Raw genomic sequence first — 26,788 nt, 5'->3', positions numbered from 1 at the left:
GGCCTCTCCTGACTGTGAAGAAAGATTCTCCACACTGTAGTCTTCCATTGTGACATTTTAATGGTGATTTCAATGTTGTCTATTGGCTGAGATTTATCTCATCTGAGGCTTGGGTTTTCCCCATGCAAATGAGACCATTCACATCCAGAAGGTGACTCTTATGTTTAGCCATGGTGTCAGTCTTTCCTTTGGCAGAATTAGGCTTTATTTTGTTACAAAAATAGGCTTTAGTTTTTTAGAGCATATAACTTTATAAGCTGTTAGGATAACATTTCTGGTATGTTTAAGATTAAAAAGAAAAACTTTTTGTAACCAAATAACTTAAAAAAAAAGTTTTCATTGCAATATTCATGCAGCCTCTTGACAGACAGCAGCACAGCACCCCTGTGCAGCTATGCTGATGACAGGTGTGGCTGACACACACACAAAAAAATTGTTTATTTATTATTTTTCACAGCAGCCTCTCAACAGACAGGAGCACAGCACCCCTGCACAGCTACACCGATGACAGTGACAGCCAGGTGTAAAATTGATCATAAATGAATTAAAAAACAATTCATTGGGTGCAGCCCCTGGCAGTTAAATTGATCATAAATTAATTAAAAAACAATTCATTGGGTGCAGCCCCTGGCTGTTAAATTGATCATAAATGAATTTAAAAACAATTCATTGGTTCCTAAACCAACCATAACATTAATTTAAAATGTCAGGCAGCAATGCCCCAACCAACACATAATGGAAGGGAAAAAGGTGCAAGATGGAATAGTCCTTGGGCCCTCCCACCCACCCCTATGTTGTATACGATACAGGACAGTTTAACAAGCCAATCATTTCAGTGACAAGGACTGCCAATTGTGGCAGAAATGATTGTTTTGTTTGGACGCCCCAGAAAACAAACTGATCCCATACACAAACTGGCTTTACATTACAAGTTGTCCTCATCCTCATCCTCACCATCTCCATCAGTGTGTACATCCTCTCCTTCACACAATATTAGTTCGTCCCCTCTGGAATCCACCATAGGCGCCTCTGTAATTTTTTGGTATAATTGTTGGTAGAGGTCTTCCTCGTGGAATTTGTAATTCATGTTAATGAACATCATCTTTTCCACATTTTGAGGAAGTAACCTCCTCCGCCGATCACTGACAAGGTTGCCAGCTGCACTGAAAACTCTTTCAGAGTACACATTGGAGGGTGGGCAACTTAAGTAATGCAAAGCCAGTTTGTGTATGGGACTCCAAATTGCCTCTTTTTCCTGCCAGTACTGAAAGGGACTGTCTGACATGTCTATTAGGATGTTATCTCTGAAACAGTCCTCCACCATTCTGTGAATGGAAACTGTATCACACATAGTCACGGTAGAAGACATGTCACTAGTAGGCAGTTCTCTCAGGCCCGACCAGATGTCATTTTTTTGGTGAACGATCTGCATGACCAGCAGGCATTTTGTAAGGAAAATTGAGTTTTTTCCTCGCAGCTGTTGAAACTGAAGGAGATGAAGGCAGTTCACATGCAGCTGCGGCTGCAGCTGGCAATTTTTTGACCAACAGCTCTTTGCATAGTTTTAGATTTTGGTCTGTTGGAAAAAAACTTACAAGGTAGGACTTAAACCTAGGATCCAGAATGGGGCCAAAATATATTTCTCAGATTTCAATAGAATAATGGCTCTTGGATCCTGGTGAAGTGAATCAAGGGCTTGATCCACCAGTCCGACAAACTTTGCACAATTGCTCCATTTCAGGTCCTCCTTCAGTTTCTCCAGCTGTTTTTGCAAAAGTCTGATGAGGGGATGTTAACTTCATGTGTGGAAAATTCAAAGGGCTTGAGAACCTTGCACAACATGGAAATTAATCTCCACTGTGCTTGAGTAAGGTGCATTCCCCCTCCATGGCCTATGTCATAGTCCATTGTATAGGCCTGGATGGCCCTTTGCTGTTCCTCCATCTGCTGAAGCATATAGAGGGTAGAATTCCACTGAGTTACTACCTCTTGCTTCAGCTGATGGAAGGGCAAATTTAACAGTACCTGCTGGTCATGCAATCTTCAACAAGCGGTCACCGAATGTCTAAAGTGTCCGGATATTTTGCGGGCCACCGAGAGCATCTCCTGTATGACCGTGTCACTTTTTAAAAAATGTTACACCAGCAAATTAATTGTGTGAGCAAAACATGGGACATGTTGGAATTCGCCCACATGTAATGCTCTAACAATATTGGTGGCATTGTCCGAAATCACAAATCCCGAGGAGAGTCCAAGTAGGGTAAGTCATTTAGCAATGATTTCCCTGAGTTTTTCTAAGAGGTTCTCAGTGGTATGCTTCTTAGTGAAACCAGTTATACAAAGAGTAGCCTGCCTCTGTATCAGCTGTCTTTTGGGAGATGTTGCTGCTGCTGCTGTTGTAGGCAATATACCTACCCAGTGGATTGTCACAGTCATGTAATCCTTAGTTTGCCCTGTCCCACTTGTCCACATAGGTTTTTTTTAATGTCCTTTACAGACTTGGAATTGCTGTTCTAGCAAAGTGGAATCTGGAAGGGATCTGGTAGCGAGGACACTGTTGAAAACAGTTGAAAACCCATTGCAGTAATGATGGATACTGGACACACATCTAATACCAGCATAGCTGTTATGGTGTCAGTAATCTGCTGTGCAAATGGGTGATTGCTGTCATACTTGTTTGCCCTTGCAAATGATTGTTTGACAGTAAATTGTTTTTTGGAGGATACACTACAAGTAGTCTTCTTCCTGGTCCCCTTCTGGGATGAAGATCCACTGACAGCAACAGCAGCAGCAACAGGCGTAGTCATCAAGGATCCTTCTGAGGAATCACGGATAGGAGAGGAGTTAATCATGCTTTGAATACCTACATTGGATGCAGCAGGACTACTTCCGATGACGAATGAAGATGTTGATGATGCAGGTGTTGGTGTTGGAGATTGAAGGCACTTGGATCTCACAGAGAGGGAGCAGTTAGGTGACACAGGACTTGTTACGTTTTGAGTTTTGGAACTTGGCGACATACACTTTGATATTTGATGAATGCGCTCCAAGTGACGTAACAAGGAGGAGGTTCCTAGGTGGTTTAGGTCCCTCTCTCTACTCACTCTTGCATGGCAACGGGCACATATGGCTTGACAACTGTTGTCCGGATCAGGATGGAAATAATTCCACACTTGAGAAGTAGATTTTTTTGTCTTTAGTCCCGGCATGACAACAATGGGATTTGGCTTTTTCAAACCATGGGCAACAGCTGTTGCCTTATTTACACAAAGGACATCCTCGGGATCAACATTCTCACCACCAACATCTTCATCATCAACATCCTCATCATTCTTAGCACCTTCAACTACCAAAAAATCCTCCTCCTCCATGTGCAATTTCACAGAAGCATCCTCTATGACTACATCTGCAAGATGTTGACTGCCCTTCCCAACATTTACATAGGGCACACAAATGTTGGAACTTGGAGGATCCTCCAGTACACTAGTATTTAGGTCGGGCTCACACATGGCAACTGCGGACACACTTGCACTCTCCTCGGGGATTTGTGATTTCGATTTCTCAGGGCACACAGTTGGTTTTCCCTGAGCTGTCTTAACAACTTTTAATTGGACCACTACTACAAGCAGAAGGGCTCATCAGTCTTCTTCATAAAGTAAAAAGGCCAAGGCCTTTTCCTTTCCTTTCCACTTCGTGTAGTGAATGGCATATTGCCAATTTTTTGTTTATCTAAAGTCAAATATCCTTTACATTTTTTTTCTTAACTTCAGTAAAACTTGCTTTACCATTTCGATGGCGTGACTTAAGCCCTGGGGCATGGGCCTTCCTAGAGGATGAGGAAGTTGACGGCATTGCACTGCTGGCGGAAGCTACAACAGGTGGTTCTTGGCCTTGCTCTCCTGTCATGTGACAGCCCTCCTTATTTTCTGAAGTCTTGACACAGTGTCACAATCACCAATGGTGTAGCCAAGTTGCAGTTAAAAAATTCACACACGTGTAGTCATGCGCGCACACAAAAATATTAGAAAAAAAGACAAATGATGATTTATATTTTTTGTCAGCTCCAGAAAAACTTGGGCCCAGAGCACCAATTGATCACGACTGGAGTCGGGCAGCACAAGGCTGTTGCAACGTGCGTTGCTGGCTGGCTCTTGTGCGTTCCTGCAGTTAAGCCTAACACCCACGAGCACACACAGAAGAAAAAAATATAAGACACTTTTATTGTTTTTTTTTTGGAGCAAGACAGTAGTCGGGCAGCACAAGATTGTTGCAATGTGCGTTGCTGGCTGGCTCTTTTCCGCTACTGCGGTTAAGCCTAACACCCACGAGCACACACAGAAGATTATACTACATACTACATTGATCATAGAGTCGAAGGCTCGCGATCTACGAGATTTCAGACTCTATCGTTTTGCCTCGGTTTCGAGATCCGAGTAAGGAGGGAAACTCCAAGCCTGCTTGGATCCGACTCAGTTATGCTAAATTCGGGTGGGTTCGGAACTCTGTAATCCGAACCTGCTCATCTCTAATAATAATAGCTTGTTCTGTATGGCCTGTTTGCTTCTAATCAATACAGTGCAGCTTTGCACTCATTGGACAGAGCTTGGGAAAGCCACTTTGTATTAGTTAGAAGTAATTACACACCATATGGGTTACTACCTGAACTAATTCTCTTGAAACAAAATGAGTGTTTTTGGAATGGTGCTTTGAAACAGGATTTTTGTGAAAATGAAAGCGATTAGAAGAAATGTTATACCAAATCACTGAGAATTCAATGTATTAGGGCAGTGGCGTCCCTCCACTACGCTGACTAGTATAGCGTTTAAAGCCTAAAAAGGGCGTGGCCTCAGCATAAGGGGGTGTGGCCACGCATCCCGAACTCCCCGTTTTAGTCTCTCCGGGGGTACCGGAGGTGCGGACTGCCCTCGGGGACCAGTGTATTTGCAGTGCCGGCTCTCTCACTGTGTCAGTAGCTGAGTGCTGCACGTAAAGCTACAGTGCAGCACCCGGCTCCTGTCACTGAGTGGGAGTCGGCACTTTGGTGTCACCTATCGGCGGGTGACACCTGGGTGCAGCACCTTTGTGACGCCACTGTATTATGGTAATTGTTTTATCTGCATATTGCACCAAAACATTTTATTTCTGAGTGTGTGCACTCTGTAAAAAAGATAAGCTACTGATGTCTGCCATTTGTATTTATTACATAATGTATACCTGAGTGACTCAGCAATTAACTACTTAGAAATTACTTTTTTTTACTGATATCAATTTATAACAAATGATGGCAAAGCATCTATTTTTAGCATTACAGTAGCAGCACGGTTTTGTTTTTAAAGATTGTCAGTAGCTAGATGAGAATGAATTCACCACCCCTGATTCTTTTGAAGTATAAGCTCCCCACTCCCTTCTAGTTGTTATGTAAGCCTCTTGCACAATTGATGATGTTCTATGTTTGGCACTTACACATTACAGTTTATCCTCTTCAGAGCGCGCTACTGTCACAGCAATAACAGCAGCGCTAGTGCACCCAGCAGCCTCCTCTGTGAAAAAGCTCAAAGAACACTGAACTCACACAATAACGGAGTCACATTTTTTATCAACAGTGGTGCTTTTATTCTAACACAAGGCCCTCTTATTGTGACAACAAAGCGCCATTTTATTATTGTTTTTCCCATGAACCAGGCCCTCATCTATTTTAGGTATCTTAAGGAATATTCCTGTAGTGATGTCAAAGTTTGCTGGAATTTATTATTGGAAAGCCTGGAATGATTTGTGCTTGGATTGCTTCACTCAGATCTTCCAATTTAGGGACATCTCCATCCAGATCTGACAAAGACAAAAACAACAACTGTAGCTGAATGACATGACAGAGAGCAAGACAGTATAAACAAAATGACACAACAGAACAGAGACACTTCCATTGCAAACCATCAGTAAAATATGTCTTACACATAAGCAATGGATTTTTTTTAGAATATATATTGTATTTTAATAGCCTTATTAAATTATATATTGCATTGGTGTCAAATACACAACTAAAAGTAATTATTTTATTTTAATATACTCTATAAATACCTTATGGAAAATGAAATAAAAAAAATGTAATTAACATTTTAATCATGTTTTAATTAAATATCTACACATAGTAATTATATTGTATTTTCCTTTAAAACCTGAAAATTATACAGTTTTGACACACAGGGAGACAAAGAAGAAGATGAAAAGAAAAAAGTATTCAGCTTAAAAACACGGAAAGAAAATGAGAAAAACCAATGAAAAAAAAATCACAGAAAATTTGACAAAAGATATTTCTTTGCATGAGTGGAAAAAAATCACCAATTTAATAGATTACTTCCCATTGATAAGTTTTGGAGGGCTAAATGTGAAAAACAAATCCTGTGGGGCTATTTTGCAAATACAACCCTCATACTGATATTGAGTTAGACGGATCTCAGGGCCTGATTCAGACCCGGACAAAAGCGCTGAGCGCTCGCAACCGGGTCGATGGTGGCCCACAGCGCATGTGCACAACGGAGCCGGCTCCGTCGTGCGCATGCGCGAGACCCGGCTAGTGACGGGCACTCCGTCGCTCGGGGTCTCGCAAAAAAAGGGGGCGAGCTGTCGATATTGAGTGACAGCTCGCCCCCTTTGGTGGGTGGGCAAGGGGGGTGGCTTCACAAACGGAGGCGTTCCCATGAGAACGCCTGTCGTTTGGGGGCAGCCCCACTGACATCACAATGTCATTGGAGAGATTCCGGCTCTGTTAGAGCCGAAATCTCTCTGGGTCTTGTGGCCACGAGACCCTACCACAAGGGTCTCGTCGCAAGGCCGATGGTCGCGATAGTCTTGACCATCGCGACCATCATCATGGCCGCTCGCTGTAGCTGTGGGTGGTCACCCACAGCTATGCGAGCGGTCAGGAGGCAGTTATAAAAAAAAAAAACCCGGCCCTGATTCACAGCGAGCGCTCTGTCAGAGCGACCGCATCTGAATCAGGCCCTCTGTGCACAAGCGCAAATGGTGAGTTTTGCATACAGTGCATGCGCAGATGTGTTTTTACGCATGTTTGTTTATGTCAGTCCTATTTTGAGATGTACGGAACTTGGCCGGATCTGTCTCTCCATGAAATTGGGCCTTTCAGGAAGGAAACTACGTGGCTACTATGCGAGAGCACGGAATCGCCCTGTCTTGAGGGAGTGTCAAGGGAGATTTGGGGACATGTATAAAAAGCTCAGTGCAACTCTGAATCATGCATACAGGGAAGGGGAGCCTGCTTCTGACAGATATCTTGCCCCTAGCATGTGGCTGGTGCAAGTGCTGATACTGATTAAGACGACTGTAGCAACTGGTGTAAAATCAATGGGCAGCACAGGTTTCTGCTTGCAGACGCACTAACCCCTGCATTAGCCCTACAGATTCTCACACTAGCATAAGGTAGAATAACTGGATTCCGTGGCTCCCCGCAGCTACAGCTACTTTGCATGCCACTTAGAATCAAGCCCATTATCTGTAATTATTTGTTAAACACACTCCCTAGTAGAGGGTATATAGAACTAACCTTTCCTACTATGTTTGGATGACCAACTGTATTGAGTCTTCTGTCTATGGCTCCCTCCCTCCTGCCAACCAGCAAAAATCAGTTCATATCCATAGAGGGTTTCCAGAAATAGGGGGGAATTCAATTACTTGCGGTAAAATACAGCAAGATAATGGACTCCTTGGGCTATTCAATTAGCCCCAAAGCCTGGCCCCCTAGCAGCTATTATCGAGGTTTTTCTCGGGACCTTTGCAGGTTCAGAACTCCCCCCCCCCAATAAATAGCATGTTTTCATGATGCCAGCATTAAAAACATATAGGTACGTGAACTTATCACAGATTCTATGTGTTTTCGCCCCGAAAAATGTATATTTTTTTGGGTGCAAAAAATGGGGGCTAATTGAATAGCACAAATGTCAGCTTGAAGTACATAAGTTTATATAAATGTAACCATAAACCTTTACTCACCAATTCCCATAACTTTAAGACTGCCACTCCTTGAGAGCCAGTGGCTACATGCAAATTACATTTACATTAATTAAGTTTCCAAACATGTAATTACATGGAGTACACAATATGCATAACTATTTTACTCTATAATGTATTAAGTTAAATAGAAAAAAAACATAAAAATATATAGTTTTCAGCCTGCGCTTCAAGACTGTAAAATGCAGAGGTTGCCATTTCAGAGTTGAAAGGATCTATCAGTGCATTGTAGCTGGGTATATATTTAGAACTGAACAAAGGAAGGGTATTAGGGGTAAATTTACTAAGATTCAAGTTTGGTTGAGTTTTTTTTTTTATCTCGATTTGCACCGCCGAATCTCGGGTGATTTTCCCGTTTTTAAACTCACAAAAGTTACTAAGAAGTGACCCCCGGTGATAGGGTCTCCTGGCATTACACCCCGATCGGTTTGGGTCCGGTGCTGGTTTTAAATATAGGGTGACCCCTATGCAAGTTTTTCTCCCCTATATTTAAAACCAGCACTGGCCCTGCAGCCAGGTGCTAGTTCCTAAATTACGGGGGAACCCTACTCGTTTTGTTCCCTGTATTTTGTGGAACCAGGACTGGCTGAGCAGTCTGGGACTGGTTATGGCTTTTGGGGGGGACCCTATGTCATTTAAAAAAAAACAAAAAAAAAACATTATACATTAACTACACATGCAGAAACATACACAAATAACAATGATCTGTGTATGTTTCTGGCAAACTTGCAGATCAGGAGGGTGAGTGTTTAAAACTTCAATTTCTCTCCGAGTTTGCTCTAATCTCACCCGAGATTGAAATCTCGAATCTTAGTAAATTTGCAAACTGCATCTTTTTCATGGTGAGAAGATTCGAGTTTGCAATCTCACCTGAGTTTTACAAATGTGAGATTAAAAAGAACTCTCTACCAAACTCCCCCGAGTTTGCCTCTAGTAAATTTGCCAGATGAAAAACATGCCTGAACTCACCTGAGATTATCATCTCGACCAAACTCGAATCTTAGTAAATTTACCCCTTCAATTGCCAGCGAAAAGCCGTTATTGGTGATACTTTTTAGCTGATTATGTAATTTTCGCCGCTTTTATTCAATTGTTCTTACTTTTCGCTGGTGCGAAAAGTCAGTCCATTCGGACCTGCGAAAAGTATCACCTATGAATAGGCGGCAAGAAAAAGTGCAGACTTGGGGTTTTGGTTACAAACTTTCAAAATCCACCATGCACCCCTTCAACAGTCCTCCAAAGGTATTGCGTGTCAAAATTTTTTTAAAAGTACCACAGGACACCCCAAAAAACTATATTTGTTTTGGGGGTGAAAAAAACAAAAGTTGGGGGACTAATCTATAAACTAGCTAAATAGACTCAGTGGGGGTCCCCAAGTATGCGCCAGGTGTTTTTAGTTTGCAGGTGGTTGCGGCAGGTGGATTTTTCAAGTTTTTTAAAAGTTCACATTAACCACTTAAAAATATGTTTGCACCCATTTTCAGGCACCCCAAATTTGATGGGACTACTTATTTTTTTTTTTTAAATTGCTAAATCCTATTCTTCACCACTTTTTCACAGACGCAAATAGCAGCTAATCAGACCATTTAAACACCCCAAATACCTGCAGCAGGGCTATTTGGGGGTTTCCATAGTGAACCCCATGTCAGAGCATCTTTTGGGGGGTGTCAGCCTGATTTCCCCAAAAATGACAGCATTTTTCGCTCATTTCCTTTTCGCCGGGTCCTGTTTTCGCCAATTTCGAATTGAATACAAGGATACGCGGGGACAAGCGCGATACATTTTCACTCTGAAAAGCGATGATGACGGCGAAAAGTCTGGCAACTGACTTTTCACTCCTAATTGATTATGGCCCTTAGACTGAAGCAAGACAGAAAGAAAACAATAGTAACAACAATACTGGGTATTAACTAGGGGTGAGCGGGTTCGGATTTCTGAAATCCGAACCCCCCCGAGCCCCCCCGATCCGAGTCCGATCCGAGTCAGGCTCGACTTTTCCCGCCTGACTCGGATCTGAAATCGAGGTAAAACGTCATCATCCCGCCTTCCGAGTCTCGCGGGTTTTGGATCCTATATAAGGTACCCGCGTCGGCGCCATTTTCTCACTCGGCTGTGGACAGTGAAGAGGGAGGGTGGGAGTTAGGGCTGGCTGGGCTGTGTAGTGTAGTGTAGTGTAGTGCAGAGTAGTGTTGTGCTGTGCTGTGCTGCGCTGTGCTGCTGTTGTCCACTACTTCAAAGTCCATAGGGGCTGGCTGTGTTGTGCTGTGCTGCTGTTGTTAATAGGGGCTGTGTCCACGACTTCAAAAGTCCATAGGGGCTGGCTGGACTGTGTTGTGCAGTCAGTTCTCCAAAGGGGCTGTGTCCACTCCAAAGTCCTGTGCAGTGTCCCAGTCCTAAAGGGGTGCTGTAGTGTTGTCCACGGGGTGCTCTGTCCATCAGGGGTGCTCCCCCCAAGTGCTAAAAAAATAATATATTTTCTTTGTTTGTGAATTGTGTGCGCAGTAGCCGCACGTGCATCAACAAAGTAGTGCCAAGCGTGCGCCTGTGTCATAAGTAAAGGGCCGGCTGGCTTGACCGTTAAAGGGTGCTGTAACCCCCAAAGTACACTCCAGTCCAAACTAAAAAAAAAATTATTTTCTGTGTTTGTGAATTGTGTGCGCAGTAGCCGCACGTGCATCAACAAAGTAGTGCCAAGCGTGCGCCTGTGTCATAAGTAAAGGGCTGGCTGGCTTGACCGTTAAGGGTGCTGTAACCCCCGAAAGTACACTCCAGTCCAAACCAAAAAAAAATTATTTTCTGTGTTTGTGAATTGTGTGCGCAGTAGCCGCACGTGCATCAACAAAGTAGTGCCAAGCGTGCGCCTGTGTCATAAGTAAAGGGCCGGCTAGCTTGACCGTTAAAGGGTGCTGTAACCCCCAAAGTACACTCCAGTCCAAACCAAAAAAAAAATATTTTCTGTGTTTGTGGATTGTGTGCGCAGTAGCCGCACGTGCATCAACAAAGTAGTGCCAAGCGTGCGCCTGTGTCATAAGTCAAGGGCCGGCTGGCTTGACCGTTAAAGGGTGCTGTAACCCCCAAAGTACACTCCAGTCCAAACTAAAAAAAAAATTATTTTCTGTGTTTGTGAATTGGGTGCGCAGTAGCCGCACGTGCATCAACAAAGTAGTGCCAAGCGTGCGCCTGTGTTATAAGTAAAGGGCCGGCTGGCTTGACCGTTAAAGGGTGCTGTAACCCCCAAAGTACACTCCAGTCCAAACTAAAAAAAAAATTATTTTCTGTGTTTGTGAATTGGGTGCGCAGTAGCCGCACGTGCATCAACAAAGTAGTGCCAAGCGTGCGCCTGTGTCATAAGTAAAGGGCCGGCTGGCTTGACCGTTAAAGGGTGCTGTAACCCCCAAAGTACACTCCAGTCCAAACTAAAAAAAAATTATTTTCTGTGTTTGTGAATTGGGTGCGCAGTAGCCGCACGTGCATCAACAAAGTAGTGCCAAGCGTGCGCCTGTGTCATAAGTAAAGGGCCGGCTGGCTTGACCGTTAAAGGGTGCTGTAACCCCCAAAGTACACTCCAGTCCAAACTAAAAAAAAAATTATTTTCTGTGTTTGTGAATTGTGTGCGCAGTAGCCGCACGTGCATCAAAAAGTAGTGCCAAGCGTGCGCCTGTGTCATAAGTAAAGGGCCGGCTGGCTTGACCGTTAAAGGGTGCTGTAACCCCCAAAGTACACTCCAGTCCAAACTAAAAAAAAAATTATTTTCTGTGTTTGTGAATTGTGTGCGCAGTAGCCGCACGTGCATCAACAAAGTAGTGCCAAGCGTGCGCCTGTGTCATAAGTAAAGGGCCGGCTGGCTTGACCGTTAAAGGGTGCTGTAACCCCCAAAGTACACTCCAGTCCAAACTAAAAAAAAAATTATTTTCTGTGTTTGTGAATTGTGTGCGCAGTAGCCGCACGTGCATCAACAAAGTAGTGCCAAGCGTGCGCCTGTGTCATAAGTAAAGGGCTGGCTGGCTTGACCGTTAAGGGTGCTGTAACCCCCGAAAGTACACTCCAGTCCAAACCAAAAAAAAAATTATTTTCTGTGTTTGTGAATTGTGTGCGCAGTAGCCGCACGTGCATCATCAAAGTAGTGCCAAGCATGCGCCTGTGTCATAAGTAAAGGGCCGGCTGGCTTGACCGTTAAGGGTGCTGTAACCCCCAAAGTACACTCCAGTCCAAACCAAAAAAAAATATATTTTCTGTGTTTGTGACTTGTGTGCACTGTGTCTGCACGTGCATCAACAAAGGAGCAGCGCGAAGCGTGCGCCTGTGTCCCATAAGTAAAGAGCCGGCTGGCTCATTTCTTAAAGGGTGGTGTAACCCACAAAGTGCACTACTCTCCAGCAAAAATAAAAAAATATTTTCTGTGTTTGTGTGTGCTTTAGCCGCACGTATATATCAATATAACATAAATGGAGGACCAAACTTTCTCCGATAAAAATAAAATAGGGAAAGATCAAGAACCACTTCCTCCTAGTGCTGTTGCTGCTGCTGGGAGTTGTTCATCATCCCAGAGAGGAAGTAGGAACATCACTACTTTTACTAAACAATTGACCCTCCAACAGTCCCTAGCGATGAGGATGAAGTACGACAGCAGTCATCCTGAAGCAAAACGTATAACTGAGGCCTTGACTGCTATGTTGGTGTTAGACGTGCGTCCGGTATCCGCCATTAGTGCAGTGGGATTTAGACAATTGATGGAGGTAGTGTGTCCCCGGTTCCAAATCCCGTCTAGATTCCACCTGCATCCTCAAAGCAGCAGCGACAAGCGTGCGTCTGTCTGTTAAAGGGTGGTGACACCCTCAAAGTGTGCTACACAAACAATAAAAATATTGTTCTTTTTTTTTCTGTCTTTGTGAAATGTGTGGGCTGTAGCCGCACCTGCATCCTCAAAGCAGCAGCGACAAGCGTGCATCTGTCTGTTAAAGGGTGGTGACACCCTCAAAGTGTGCTACACAAACAATAAAAATATTGTTCTTTTTTTTTCTGTCTTTGTGAAATGTGTGGGCTGTAGCCGCACCTGCATCCTCAAATCAGCAGCGACAAGCGTGCGTCTGTCTGTTAAAGGGTGGTGACACCCTCAAAGTGTGCTACACAAACAATAAAAATATTCTTCTTTTTTCTGTCTTTGTGAATTGTGTGTGCTGTAGCCGCACTTGCATCCTCAAAGCAGCAGCGACAAGCGTGCGTCTGTCTGTTAAAGGGTGGTGTAACCCTCAAAGTGCTCCAAAAAATAAAAAACTATTTTTTTTAAGTGTTTGTGACTTGTGTGCGATGTAGCCGCACGTGCATCAACATAGTAGCAGCGCTAAGCGTGCGCCTGTGTCATAAGTCAAGGGCTGGTTTGGACATCTGGTCTGGACTGAAGGACGTGCCAACAATTTCTGACAAGTCTACTGTCACTGCATATGATATTGTCCTCAAAGCAGCAGCGACAAGCGTGCGTCTGTCTGTTAAAGGGTGGTGACACCCTCAAAGTGTGCTACACAAACAATAAAAATATTGTTCTTTTTTTTCTGTCTTTGTGAATTGTGTGGGCTGTAGCCGCACTTGCATCCTCAAAGCAGCAGCGACAAGCGTGCGTCTGTCTGTTAAAGGGTGGTGTAACCCTCAAAGTGCTCCAAAAATAAAAAACTATTTTTTTAATGTGTTTGTGACTTGTGTGCGATGTAGCCGCACGTGCATCAACATAGTAGCAGCGCCAAGCGTGCGCCTGTGTCATAAGTCAAGGCTGGTTTGGACATCTGGTCCGGACTGAAGGACGTGCCAACAATTTCTGACAAGTCTACTGTCACTGCATATGATACTGTCCTCAAAGCAGCAGCGACAAGCGTGCGTCTGTCTGTTAAAGGGTGGTGACACCCTCAAAGTGTGCTACACAAACAATAAAAATATTGTTCTTTTTTTTTCTGTCTTTGTGAATTGTATGGGCTGTAGCCGCACTTGCATCCTCAAAGCAGCAGCGACAAGCGTGCGTCTGTCTGTTAAAGGGTGGTGTAACTCTCAAAGTGCTCCAAAAAATAAAAAACAATTTTTTTAATGTGTTTGTGACTTGTGTGCGATGTAGCCGCACTTGCATCCTCAAAGCAGCAGCGACAAGCGTGCGTCTGTCTGTTAAAGGGTGGTGACACCCTAAAAGTGTGCTACACAAACAATAAAAATATTCTTCTTCTTTTTTCTGTCTTTGTGAATTGTGTGGGCTGTAGCCGCACCTGCATCCTTAAAGCAGCAGCGACAAGCGTGCGTCTGTCTGTTAAAGGGTGGTGACACCCTCAAAGTGTGCTACACAAACAATTAAAATATTGTTCTTTTTTTTTCGGTCTTTGTGAAATGTGTGGGCTGTAGCCGCACCTGCATCCTTAAAGCAGCAGCGACAAGCGTGCGTCTGTCTGTTAAAGGGTGGTGTAACCCTCAAAGTGTGCTACACAAACAATAAAAATATTCTTCTTCTTTTTTCTGTCTTTGTGAATTGTGTGGGCTGTAGCCGCACTTGCATCCTCAAAGCAGCAGCGACAAGCGTGCGTCTGTCTGTTAAAGGGTTTTGTAACCCTCAAAGTGCGCTCCACAAACAATAAAAATATTCTTCTTTTTTTTTCTGTCTTTGTGAATTGTGTGGGCTGTAGCCGCACTTGCATCCTCAAAGCAGCAGCGACAAGCGTGCGTCTGTCTGTTAAAGGATTACATCGGTGACAGCATCCAAGTAGGCATGTCAGACAGTCCGTACCTGTACTGGCAGGAAAAAGAAGCAATTTGGAGGTCCCTGTACAAACTGGCTCTATTTTACCTGAGTTGCCCCCCCTCCAGTGTGTACTCCGAAAGAGTGTTTAGTGCAGCCGGGAACCTTGTCAGCGAAAGGTTGCTTCCACAAAATGTGGAGAAGATGATGTTCATAAAATGAATTATCAACTCTTCCAGGGAGACCAGCCTCCAGAACGTACAGAGGGACCTGTGGTTCCAGCGGGGACGAATTAATACTCTGTGAGGATGAGGATGTACACACTGAAGAGGGTGAGGAATCGGTGGATGAGGAGGATGAGGATGACATCTTGCCTCCGTAGAGTCAGTTTGTGCAGGGACAGATTAATTGCCAGCTTGTTTTGTGGGGGCCCAAACGAACCAATCATTTCAGCCACAGTTGTGTGGCAGACCCTGGCGCTGAAATGATTGGTTTGTTAGTGTGCATGTCCTGTTTATACAACATAAGGGTGGGTGGGAGGGCCCAAGGACAATTCCATCTTGCACCTCTTTTTTTTCTTTGCATTATGTACAGTTTGGGGCCTAGTTTTTCAAACTGCCATTCTGTCTGCCACTGCAGTTTCACGCCTAGATGGGTCACGTGTTTGTGCCGCCCACTCGTGTCGCTTAGCATAGTCATCCAGCTACCTCGGTGCAACCTTTTGGACATAAAAACACTATTGTGAGGTGTGAGGTGTTCAGAATAGACTGGAAATGAGTGGAAATTAAGGTTATTGAGGTTAATAATAGCATAGGAGCAGAAAAACCTACAAATTCTGTGATTTTAGCTGTTTTTATGCTTTTTTTCAAAAAAATACAGATCCAAAACACAAAACCCAGAACCCAAAACACGGAAGGGTGTTTTTGGCAAAACCAATCCAGATCCAAAACACGAAGAAAGATCCAGATCCAAAACCAAAACACAAAACACGAAAAGTGGCCGGTGCACACCCCTAGTATTAACAGACCGTCAAAGCTCAGGCCTTGTTTTATAGGAGAAAGGTAGTTTCATACATGAGATTAAGGGCCTGATTCAGAGCCGTTCGCTATTTGCGGTTGTTCGTTCAAAAACAAGGGGTGGCTATTCAAATGATCCGTTCGCAAATTGCAGTCTGTTCACACCTCTAAGTCTGAACGAGCGAGCAAAACATACGCTCGTTTATTTGATAAAAACGCCCCCTGGCCGCTCGCACCATACGTCATGTCCGCTATTTATTAGATTAATCGAGTACATCGTACAGCGTATGAACTGCTCGCTATTCTTGTGGTTGGTTTTTTCAACCGCTATTTTGCGAGCAGTTCTGAGTTAAAAAAAACCAAGTGACGTGGTCAATGATGCTGCTGTATTAATTATGCACTCCCTTAAAACGCCCGTTTTGACCTTTAAGCACGCCTGCGTTCGAATTCCACTCCCCCGTTTTCAAACACCTTCCCCTGTTACCACCCACATACGCCTCATTCTGTCACTCCAAATAGCAGGCACTCGCTATATAGCGTACAAACGATTTTCGGCCGCACTGACTGGTTTGCGCATGCGTACTAAAAACCGTACGCATGCGCAGATGTGCGAACATCGCTCGGAACGAGCGTACGGCCGCTAGCGAGCGGCTCTGAATGAGGGCCAAAGTGCCATACAGTGCACACTGGTCCAGACAGATTGTAATGGGAAAAAGTGCTTAGTGGGGTCATATGATAAAGTTGGTTTTGGGGTGAGAGGGTTGTTTGTGTGAATTGTGTAGAGGGGTGGTAATCATATAGAAAAGCCAGTGGGCGTTAAGAAGATAGTTTTGGAAATTTTCCCTAAAGATATGAGTTTTTAACAACGCTTGAAGATTTGGAGACTACTGTAGTGGGACGTTTTGTTGTACAAGTGACGAATTCCACAGGAAAAATTGTCCTGTAATCTTATTGGGCCAAGTCCTAAACGTGAATGAGAAGCACAGGGCAGAGTGGAGAGGTCAAGTTTAGTGCTGTATCTATAATGGGTGCTGAGTATGAGGTGCACACAGGCCCCTGGGTCCAAGGGGTCCAAACCCTGCACCCATATAGTATGCTCACCTCTCTGGAGTCCCTCATTGGCATTGCACAAATCACTGGGAAAAAGGCACAGCAACCATTTTGCCAGAGTCTACTCATCTGCACTGACCACGCGAGAGAAGCGTTGCCTGCACATAGACTGCGCACAAGCCACCACCTCTCTTAAGTCGCCTCTGGACAAGTTGCAAGATATTTAAAATATTTTATTTAAAATTCTGTAAAACGTGTGCAACCAAGAAGAATGTTTTCAAATGAATATTAAACTAGCAGCAACATTTACAATAGATTATCGGATCATAGGATCAAGGTTTCTAATGCATAGCAATGTTTCACATTATTAATATAAATGCAGGATTCATGTTTTTATTATTTTAACATTAATGCAAAAAAACTGGTTTAAGAAAAAAAACTGTTTAAACCAAATTTTTTTTTTAAACTTTTTTTTTTTCCAACCCTGACAATTTGTGTGTTTTACACACACAAAGTCCAGCTCAGCAAATTTCCCAGATAGTGGAAGTAGGGAACATTGAAAGGATATTGACAGTGATTGCTGGATTTCCATGCTGTCCTGAATCAGTCTGATATGTATGTGCGATATGTATGATAAGGGTGTGCCAGGAATTGGTGATATATCACCAGCTACTAGAAGCAGATGGAGAAAAAGACAGAATAGATCTTTGCAAGATTTATAAGCTCTTATTTATATTACAGTTAAAATACAGTTAAAATATGAAGATTTTAGAAATGTTCATAACTGTTAATTGAGGAATTGAGTAAAGGCCCCCATACATCAGAGATTGATTGCAGCAATCGTGCAATTTGCAATCGATTGTGTATAAAAATATTTCCCTTTTTCAATCGATTGTGGCAATTCTGCAATCTGCAATCGATTGAAAAAGGAAAAGATTTTTATACACAATCGATTGCAAATTGCACGATTGCTGCAATCAATCTCTGATGTATGGGGGCCTTAAGAAGGGGGCAAGTAAATATTATCAATTAACTTAAGAATCTCACCCAAGTGCTTGTGGAGAAAGTGCATTGATGAATTGGCCATGATCTTCAGACACTGATGTGGATCCATTGTTCCTAGTGGGCCTCCAATTTTATTTGCCAGGTACCCAGTAAGGAAGGCAAAATCTGTTTGACTCTGATGGACACAGCCCCTAATGGACAGAGAAAGCAGCCAAATAAATTGAACAACTAATCATTTAGTTACAACGATTATTCCAGCATTGCAAGCACTACATAAATATATTCCCAATTCAATCATGATTTCGTGCTCTTAAATGCTATACAAATAGTATCCCATAAATTGTCCATCTTAATATAAACCCTTATAGGGTTGCAAACCACAATAAGTCATTAATGGGTGAAAAGGAGATTTAGGGCGTCATTGTTAGCATTTCAACACCATTGCAATGGCGGCCAGCATCACTAAAGCAGGGCATACACGGCCAGATAAAATGCCTGTCAGACCGACAGACATTTTATCTGGCAGCCTGCCAGCCGCAGATGTCCGCGGCATACACTGTGAGATTTCTCACAGTGTATTAGCCCGACATCTGCGCTCCGCCCCCGGGGGAGGAGACATTTCCCTGTTCCTTTCATGGGAAGGAACACAGGAAATGTATGTCTGTCAGCCGCGGCTGGGCATACACTGCCCTCTTAAATATTGTGTTGGACGGCATGCTGGAGAAGCCAGTATGCCCGACTGAGCAATATTTAACCCTCGGTCGGCTGCACACACATCCGCGCATATCGGGCGGATCGCCCGATAATTGTAGTGGGTATGGCCAGCTTTACAATTCACCACTAATTGAAATCAACCCCATAATGTTTAAATGAGCTTTGTGTGGTAACGATCTTTCAATGTTTAATGAAGAAAGTGATCTGCAGATACAACATCTACAAGGAATGAACAGAGGGCCTGATTCAGAGGCGCTCGCAAAAAGCGAGCGCTCGCTCTGAATCAGGGCGGGCCCTGTTTTTTTTAGTTGCGGCCTCCTGGCCGTTCGCATAGCTGTGGGTGACCACCCACAGCTATTGTGAGTGGCCAGGATGATGGTTGTGATGGTCAAGACCATCGCGACCATCCGGCTTGCAACGAGACCCTTGTGGTAGGGTGTCGTAGCCGCAAGCCACCGAGAGCTTCTGGCTCTAATAGAGCCGGAAGCTCTCTCACTGACATCACTGGTGATGTCAGTGGGGCCGCCCACAAACGGCAGGCGTTCGCTTGGGAACGCCTCCGTTTGTGAAGCCACCCCCTGGCCACGCCTTCAAAACGGGACGAGCTGTCAATCAACATAGACAGCCGCCCCTTTTGTAGTGAGCCATGGAGCGAGTGCTTTTTGCGCTCGCTCCGGGGCTCACGATTGCGCACTGGGCCACCATCGACCCGCTTGCAAGCACTATGCACTTGCGAGCGGGTCTCAATCAGGCCCAGAATCTCTATTTTGGGCTTCAGTTTACAAGCCGTAATGTGGTATGGTAACCATACAAGGAACAGATAAACTCTTATATTAAATTTATGGTCATGGCAGCAATGACTTTGTAGGGATATCAGGGTATTGACTCTTATGGAAAAACCCCAATAAAAATACAAAAATCCCTTAGGTGTTGCCAGTAACCTAAACCAGATTCCATGCAACCTTACAACTTACATAAATCCACTTCCGTCCAATGGTTAAAGGCATTTCTTATAGTTACAGAACTTGGAGGTTTAAAGGTTTAACATACAAATAGGAAAATAAAGTTTTCTGTTAACCACTTAACTGACGAATTTTGTTTCCAAAAACCGCTCCAAAATTGTCGTTTTTTTTTATAACTGAATTAGGTCAAGAACATCTTTTTAAGACTTATCCAACACGATTATATTATTATTTTTTTTTTAAACATAGTATACCATAAAAATAGCAAAATGAATGGAATACTGTAGTGATGGTTATTGACAGCTGCACCATTGATTATAGCCCCAACCGATGTCAAGGAAACATTGATGAATGCGCTTTTAAAAAATCGCTGATTATCTGTCGATGGTGCTCCCATCGATAAAAATAATCGCTTAATTTGGACATTAGCCACCGATGTTTTATTAACATCGGTTCTGGCTGCCATCGATGGTACAGTATCGGTGACCAGCAGCAATGACTTGTTATCGATCATTGATAGTTTTGCAAGCCATCGATGGTCAGTGGCCATCTTTCGTATACTGTATAGTATACCAGCCCTAATCGGAGGCCCTGTATCGAGTCTTGATCGATACAGGACCGCCATAATCACAACAAAATTGCCTATAACACCAATATAAAAAAATAAAAATAAACATTGTTAAAAAAAAATTATATATATAAATGTAATTTTACAGGCTGTGTTTGAAGGATGACAGTTAGGAGCTGATTGGTTGGTACTTTATCTCTCCGCAAGCTATGATAAATTTCCTCCTATGACTGTCGAGATGAATAGTTAGTTTGTTCTACTGCAAAACATGATTCCGGTGAAATTTCACAGTGATTTTGCTCATTTTTAGGTTTCTTTTCCTTTCACCCTAACTAACTGTACATTGGTGACTACTTAGCCCTGTACTGTTAAAATGACAGTAGAATGTGGTGTCAAAGCTATTTTGAAGGTGTGGACGCTATGTGCTGCTTCCTTGTTTGGAAAATAAATCCGGTGAAGACCCTGCAGTCCAGCAAAAGGCAGTCCCAGGGTAGTGCAGAAGAGACTTGCCTACCACTATTGGATCCATGTAAGCAGGATCTCATGGAAGCAGCATTATTAGATAAAGTATACCCAGAATCTCTAGTGCTGGGACCCATCAAACAAACCAGGATATACACAAAATGAAAAAAATAAATGAATAAAAATACAAAGCTTACATTATGCACTCTATAACAGCCACAACATTTATACAAATCTAACTATAATTGGTATTGTAATACTAAGGAGATCCGACCATTTACAGTCTCAGATAAAAAAGTATTTAATTTTTTACTCTAATTTTCTCTATTTTTCCCTATAAACGAACTCAGAAAACATATTTATTTGAATATGCTACCTAAAGAAGGTCCGATCTGTTACTTTATTTATATAAATAAAAAATCCTAAATAAATGATAAACACATAAAAATGTACGTGCTTGGCTTGGTCATGGATGGGAAGGAAAGCCACTGGTCATGAAGGGAATAGGAAAACACTACTGCTAAAGATTTGATTTATAGCACTAATATTTCTACTTACAGTACTGTTAGGTATTTCAACTCTGCCCCTAAGGAATTCAGTCTCTTTATTTTCTGAACAGTTTCGTTTGTCTGGAAGTTTTCGGTGTTAATGGATAATATTGGTTTCTGTATGTTAGGATAACAAGTATCTTCCAGAGGAGATATCCAGGCATCCAAAACCACTGCACACCTGGGAGACAGGAAGAAATTAGAAGGAAAGACTTATTGTGAGGAACATGGGAAGACTGTAACGGGAGCAGAGAGGGCCGGCGTGTGACATGAGGTTATAGAATACAGTTTATTGTAAACACTTACCTGAAAATATCATCTTTTACCAGGCTAAGCAAGGCAGTTGCTCCCCCAAATGAATGGCCCATAACAGCTACCCTGCTGAAGTCTATCTTGTCCTAGGATACAAAGAAGATGACAAAAAAATAAAATGAAGATACCTGCTCAATAACAATGTCTGTACAGATTGCATAAAAACCACTAGAGTAAATATTTCTTCCATCCTACAGTACAAACTAATGTTTTTTTGAATATACAATAACAAATCAGGACAGGAAATATGACCCCCGAAAAAAATCCCCCATAAGATAGAGGTATAGTGAGGATGTTACAGCATGATTTATTTGTGTCTACTCCACACTGCTCCAGATGTGTTCAAGACAAGCATTCCAATTATATTCCAAGACTACATTTTACTTTAATACCTGCATCCAGATACATTGGGGCTGATATATAGTTCTATAGTAAGCAGGGGTGTCTTAACAGCAGTGTGGGCCCTGGGCAAAGCAATGCACCGGGGCCCCTACCCACCCATTCACTGGAAAAAAATGTAAATGTAATGTGTGAGGGTCTCTCCTCAATGCACTATAAAAGTATCCGCACAGCATCTTCACTGCACTGTGATAGCAGCTCTCATCCACTCAGTATAGTAAAAGGATATATATATATATATATATTACTGTATTTTCAGTATGATATGCACTATGCATGCGCATTACTACCTACAGTACTGTGTATATGCTGCCCAGAACACTGATATGACTCAGCCACCGTATAGTACACAAGAAAGCCTGTGGCCGGAATTGGTGCCATCTAGTCTGGTATTTATTGCACTTTTTCTTTGTTTTATTGGGAGATCATGTAACATCCCAAACCCTAATGAAGGACGCAATGCCCAGTCAGACCCTGTCGCGGAAAACAGGCTCTTACCTGCCGGGTCAGGAGTCGCGGGGACAGAGACAGTGGCTGGCCTGGCAGAGGAGTCTCCTGAGTCCTGAGGCTGAGACCGGGATGACGGATCCTCCAGTCCCGCACCAGACTACGTGGCAGGTGGTGGCAGCGGCTGAGCAGCACACATAGAAGGAGCCAGCAGCAGCTCTCAAGGCAGGCAACGCCCAAACTACCTGGCCAGAGCTGTTGCGGCTCACGAATCAACCAGTCAGCAGTCGTCTCTCACACTCAGAGAGACTCTGTTTGACTGGCGGATGTAGTGAAACGGTGTAACTGAGGTGACAGGAGAGCACTCATCAACCGCGGGCGGGGGCCGGGGGTCGCTCGTCACCGGGGGGAGGAGGATTGGAATACAAGGCTTTCAAAAATAACAAACATTTACCAACTGGCCGCGGCTGCACGGAGCTGGCGGGCCCCTTGAAGCTTCGGGCCCTTGGGCAACTGCTCAACAAGCCCAATGGAAGAGACAGCCCTGATAGTAAGACCAGCGAAGTTGTGTCTCATAGTCTCAACCATACTTACCTACTTTTGAAAAAGCATTTCGGGCAGATTGTGAAAGCAGCACCTATGAGTGTGGCGGTAACGTGGGCGTGTCCTGCTACATCTGAGAGGTGTGTCATAATATTGATTTACATCCAAATGTAAATGAGTCCCAAGGCAATTAGTAAAATCCACTTGTTGATGAAAATACCCTGATACGTTTCAGAAAATACATGTAACCATAGGGATCATTGTCCTTATACCCAATGCAGGGAAATTATACTAATGATCCCATCTGAACAGGGGCATATCTATAATGGATGCAGGGTGTGCAGTGCAAACGGGCCCCGGGTCCAGGGGTGGCCCACACCGCACACAGTACTAATGCACCCATATTATGTAAAACTTACCTCTCCGAGGTCCAGCATCGGGTCTACCAGAGCTGCTCAAATCACAGAAAATGGCCGCCGTTGCCATTTTTCTGGTGTTTTGCACATTCGCCATTTCCCCGGCGATCTGCACATGCGCAATAGACTCCGGGAACACTCTAGTGAGTGAGAGGTGGGAGCCCATGATGGGGGATGCACACGGGTCCTCTCCTCTCTAAAGACCCTCCTGCATCTGAATGTATATTTATCTTTTTCTTTTATATAACAGCTGCATAATTTGGTTAAATGCAATGAGGGAGATTGCTAGCCTCTTCAGGAAGTCAGGGGGATTGCTGCTATTTCATGGAGTCTCCCTGAAGCTTATATGTACATGAACAAAAAAACAGCGCACAGACGTAGTACAAACAATAGAAGATTTTTTTTTCCACTTTTTTAAATTTGCAGTTCAGCGACACTACTTGCAGTCACAGCAGTAATATGTAGGTGAACAATAACACACTGGGGGACAGCGCACAGACAACAATAGAAGAATTTTTTTTTCTACTTTCATTTGCAGCTCAGCTCACAATGAATGGAGAGACACAGCGCTTATATATGTAGGTGAACAAATGCAGTGGGGGACAGCGCACACAGGTTGTATAAATAAAATATATATATTTTAAACTTATTCATTTTTATTTTTCCGCAAATGACAACTGCGGAGTCTCACTGCTTATATCGCTGTAGGGTTTGGCCTGCGGAGTCACACTGCAGCACCACTTTCTGGCAGTTAGACTAGTAATAATACTATAATAATTCCTGCACTATAAAAATAATGTACAATGATTTGCTATATCTAGCTCAGACAATATTAACAGTGTTTAACACTAAGGGGACTGGAGTGAATACAGCACAGTAGCAGCCACTGGAGGTGGAGAGAATGGACACAGTATAGCAGCCACTGGCTGGAATCGATATGAAATAACGACGGAGGGGATGCCGTCAGTCAGTACACTGACAGCGGCATCCCGGTGGTTGAAATCCCGACAGGGGAACGGTAAGTAATGTTACCCTATCCTATTTACACCTGTATCCTCCTTTCCTGCACCCTAATACTAACCCTTCCTACCGCGCACCCTAACCCTCCCGGTAAGTGCCTAACCCTAACCTTCCCCTTTTAGGGCCTAACCCTAACACCCCCCCCCCCCGGTGGTGCCTGAACCTAACCTACCCTGCCCAGAGCCTAACCCTAACCTCCCCCCTGCCCTATCTTACCCCGGGGCGCCTAAACCTAGTACCCCCTCCCCCTGTGGCTGATATTCACCCTTCAGCTGTGTCCTTAGGATCAGGATGCCTTTTCCTTTTCGATCCCGACGTCGGCATCCCGAGTCATGTCAGGATTTCGGCGCCGGTGTTGTCTCGGCATTCGGGATTCCGGTGACAGGGGTTCCTGCAGCCGGCATCCCACTTCTCGGGATCCTCACCGCATCCCCACTGGACACAGGGACTGGAGTGGACACAGCACAGCTACAGCCACTGGAGGTGGAGAAGATGGACACAGCCCAGCAGCCAATGGACACGTTAGCAATGAGTCTGTGTGACATTTTGGTCCAAATGTAAAAGGGTGTCAGTTTTAGTAACAGTACAAACTCGCACCCCACATTTTTTAAAGGTGCAAGTTTGTGCTGTAACTCGCAAATTCAATAGCCTGCGAACTTTTCAGCTCGAGGCTACTGTATTTGCGAGTTTAGGCGAGTTTTTTCTTATGTAAACTAACACCTTTTAATGCGAGTAGCATTATACAGAAGCCATCACAGATCAGTGAGATCCGTGATGGCTTCTGTGTGTGTTTAATAAAAAAATGACGTGCACCCCCTCCCCAAAAGCATAACCAGCCCCGGGCATTCTAAAAACTGTCCTGGTTCTAAAAATACAGGGGCCAAAATGCGTAGGGGGCTCCTGTATATTAAGAACCAGCACAGGGCTTTGTTGAGCTGGTCCGGGTTTTTTAAAATCAGGGGACAAAACGAGTAGGAGTCCACTGAAAATTCCAAAACCAGCACCAAACTCTTTCTAGCGGGGGGATAATACCACAGCCAGGGAAAACCTTTCACCGGCTTCTCCGGCCAAAGCATTACCCCTGACCACTAGTCAGCCGAGGCCGGAAATCCCAGGGGAGTTGGGGACCCCCCAATAAAGGGGTTCCCGTCTCCAGGGCACCCCAGGCCTAGACTAATAGCCCGGGGCTATCCCCGGCACCCTAGGGCGGTGGGTGCTGGGTTGATAGTGTTAGTGTTTTGTATAAATTAAAGGGTTAAGTATTGTCTTTAGGTGTAGAACCACACATACTAGCAAGCCTCCCCCGCATGCTGGTATTTGGAGAACCACAAATACCAGCATGTAGGGCATTATGGGCCCACTGGCACTTGTAGTTACACAACTAAAGAAATACGTAAAAAAACAAAAACATACCTGCACACTCACACTCACACATACTCACCTAGTATCCAAAGTAATCCATAGGGGTACCTGAAATAAAAATCCATACTCACCTCTCCTATGCATAATTCACGTCCGCTTCATTCCCTGTAGGCATCTAAAGGGTTAAAATATCAAACCGGAAAAAAAACATACCATGCCGGACTGAGCAAAGGTATGTGTGTGTACACATACCTTTGCTCCACGTAAATGACCGGGGCACACATGTGCCCCGTCATTGAAGGGGCCGCCAGCCAATCAGCGGGCATCTCCATCGGAGCAGCTCGCTGATTGACTGAATGCGTTCAGCCTCTGTTCCCCATAGACTTCAATGGTGAGAACTCACCATTGAAGTCTATGCTGGGTATCGCAACATTGTAACCACAAGGTTAATTGAGTTTAATCTTGTGGTTACATCATTGATACAATGTTGCAATATTGTATCAATGATATAACCACAAGATTAAACTCAATTAAACTTGAGGCTACGATGTTGCCACAACATGAAAACATCTGGATGCGAGTTTGAGAATGGAGATTTTTAGTAACACTTAAAAAATGTGAGTTCTTTTGAACTGACACCCTATTACATTGGAGAGCACAAAACTTGCAATTTACCAAAACTGACACCCTATTACATAGAATCCAAAACCCGTGAGAATCCGACACTGGGATGATGACGTTTTGCCTCGATTTGGAATCTGAGCAAGGCAAGGACACTCAAACCACCGCTCGGATTCTCTGGGATCAAGGAAGTTCATGTGGGCTCAGTTTCAGAAAGCTGAGCCCATACATCTCTATTGAAAACATGCAGAGACGTCCCTGCAATGTGTAAAAGTAAAAATGTTGTAAAGTAAAGTGATTGGAAAAGAAAAGAAAGTAACAAAAGGAATGTATAGCAATAAAATAGTATCACTCATGTACATACTGCAAGAATGCAGTGCACTCCTGATAATAGCACCAATGTGCAGGATATTGAAGGAGATCTAGTCAGTATCCTGGCATGCGAGATGCCGACGGCCGAAATACTGGTGCCGAAATCCCAGACAGCGTCGGGATCCCGGCACCAGAATCCCTGAGGTAAGTATTGGAGGTTAGGGGGAGGAATATAGTGCGGGGAGGTTAGGTTTAGACACTCGCGGAGAGGTTAGGTTTAGGGTGTGGGGAGGGAGTGTT

The 26,788-nt window shown here is 43.9% G+C and overlaps 1 protein-coding gene across 1 annotated transcript in view; it reads right to left on the bottom strand.

Moving 5' to 3' along the window:
- Window positions 1–5,625: 5,625 nt before the first annotated feature.
- Window positions 5,626–26,788, bottom strand: part of LOC148511566 (platelet-activating factor acetylhydrolase 2, cytoplasmic-like) — a 54,835-nt gene continuing 33,672 nt past the window's right edge. The window contains exons 7-10 of the mRNA XM_088442153.1: window positions 21,363–21,454; window positions 21,067–21,237; window positions 17,845–17,993; window positions 5,626–5,826 (exon numbers count right to left, since the gene is read on the bottom strand). Coding sequence (XP_088298279.1) covers window positions 5,729–5,826; window positions 17,845–17,993; window positions 21,067–21,237; window positions 21,363–21,454 — 510 coding nt within the window. The 3' untranslated portion in view covers window positions 5,626–5,728. The remainder of the gene's footprint in view (window positions 5,827–17,844; window positions 17,994–21,066; window positions 21,238–21,362; window positions 21,455–26,788) is intronic.

This window comes from Taudactylus pleione, unplaced genomic scaffold, assembly GCF_031769625.1.
Source record: "Taudactylus pleione unplaced genomic scaffold, aTauple2 ptg000305l, whole genome shotgun sequence".
Lineage (NCBI taxonomy): Eukaryota > Metazoa > Chordata > Amphibia > Anura > Myobatrachidae > Taudactylus > Taudactylus pleione.
The sequence above is the reverse complement of the archived record's forward strand: the minus strand, read 5'-3'. Positions and strand labels throughout refer to the sequence as shown.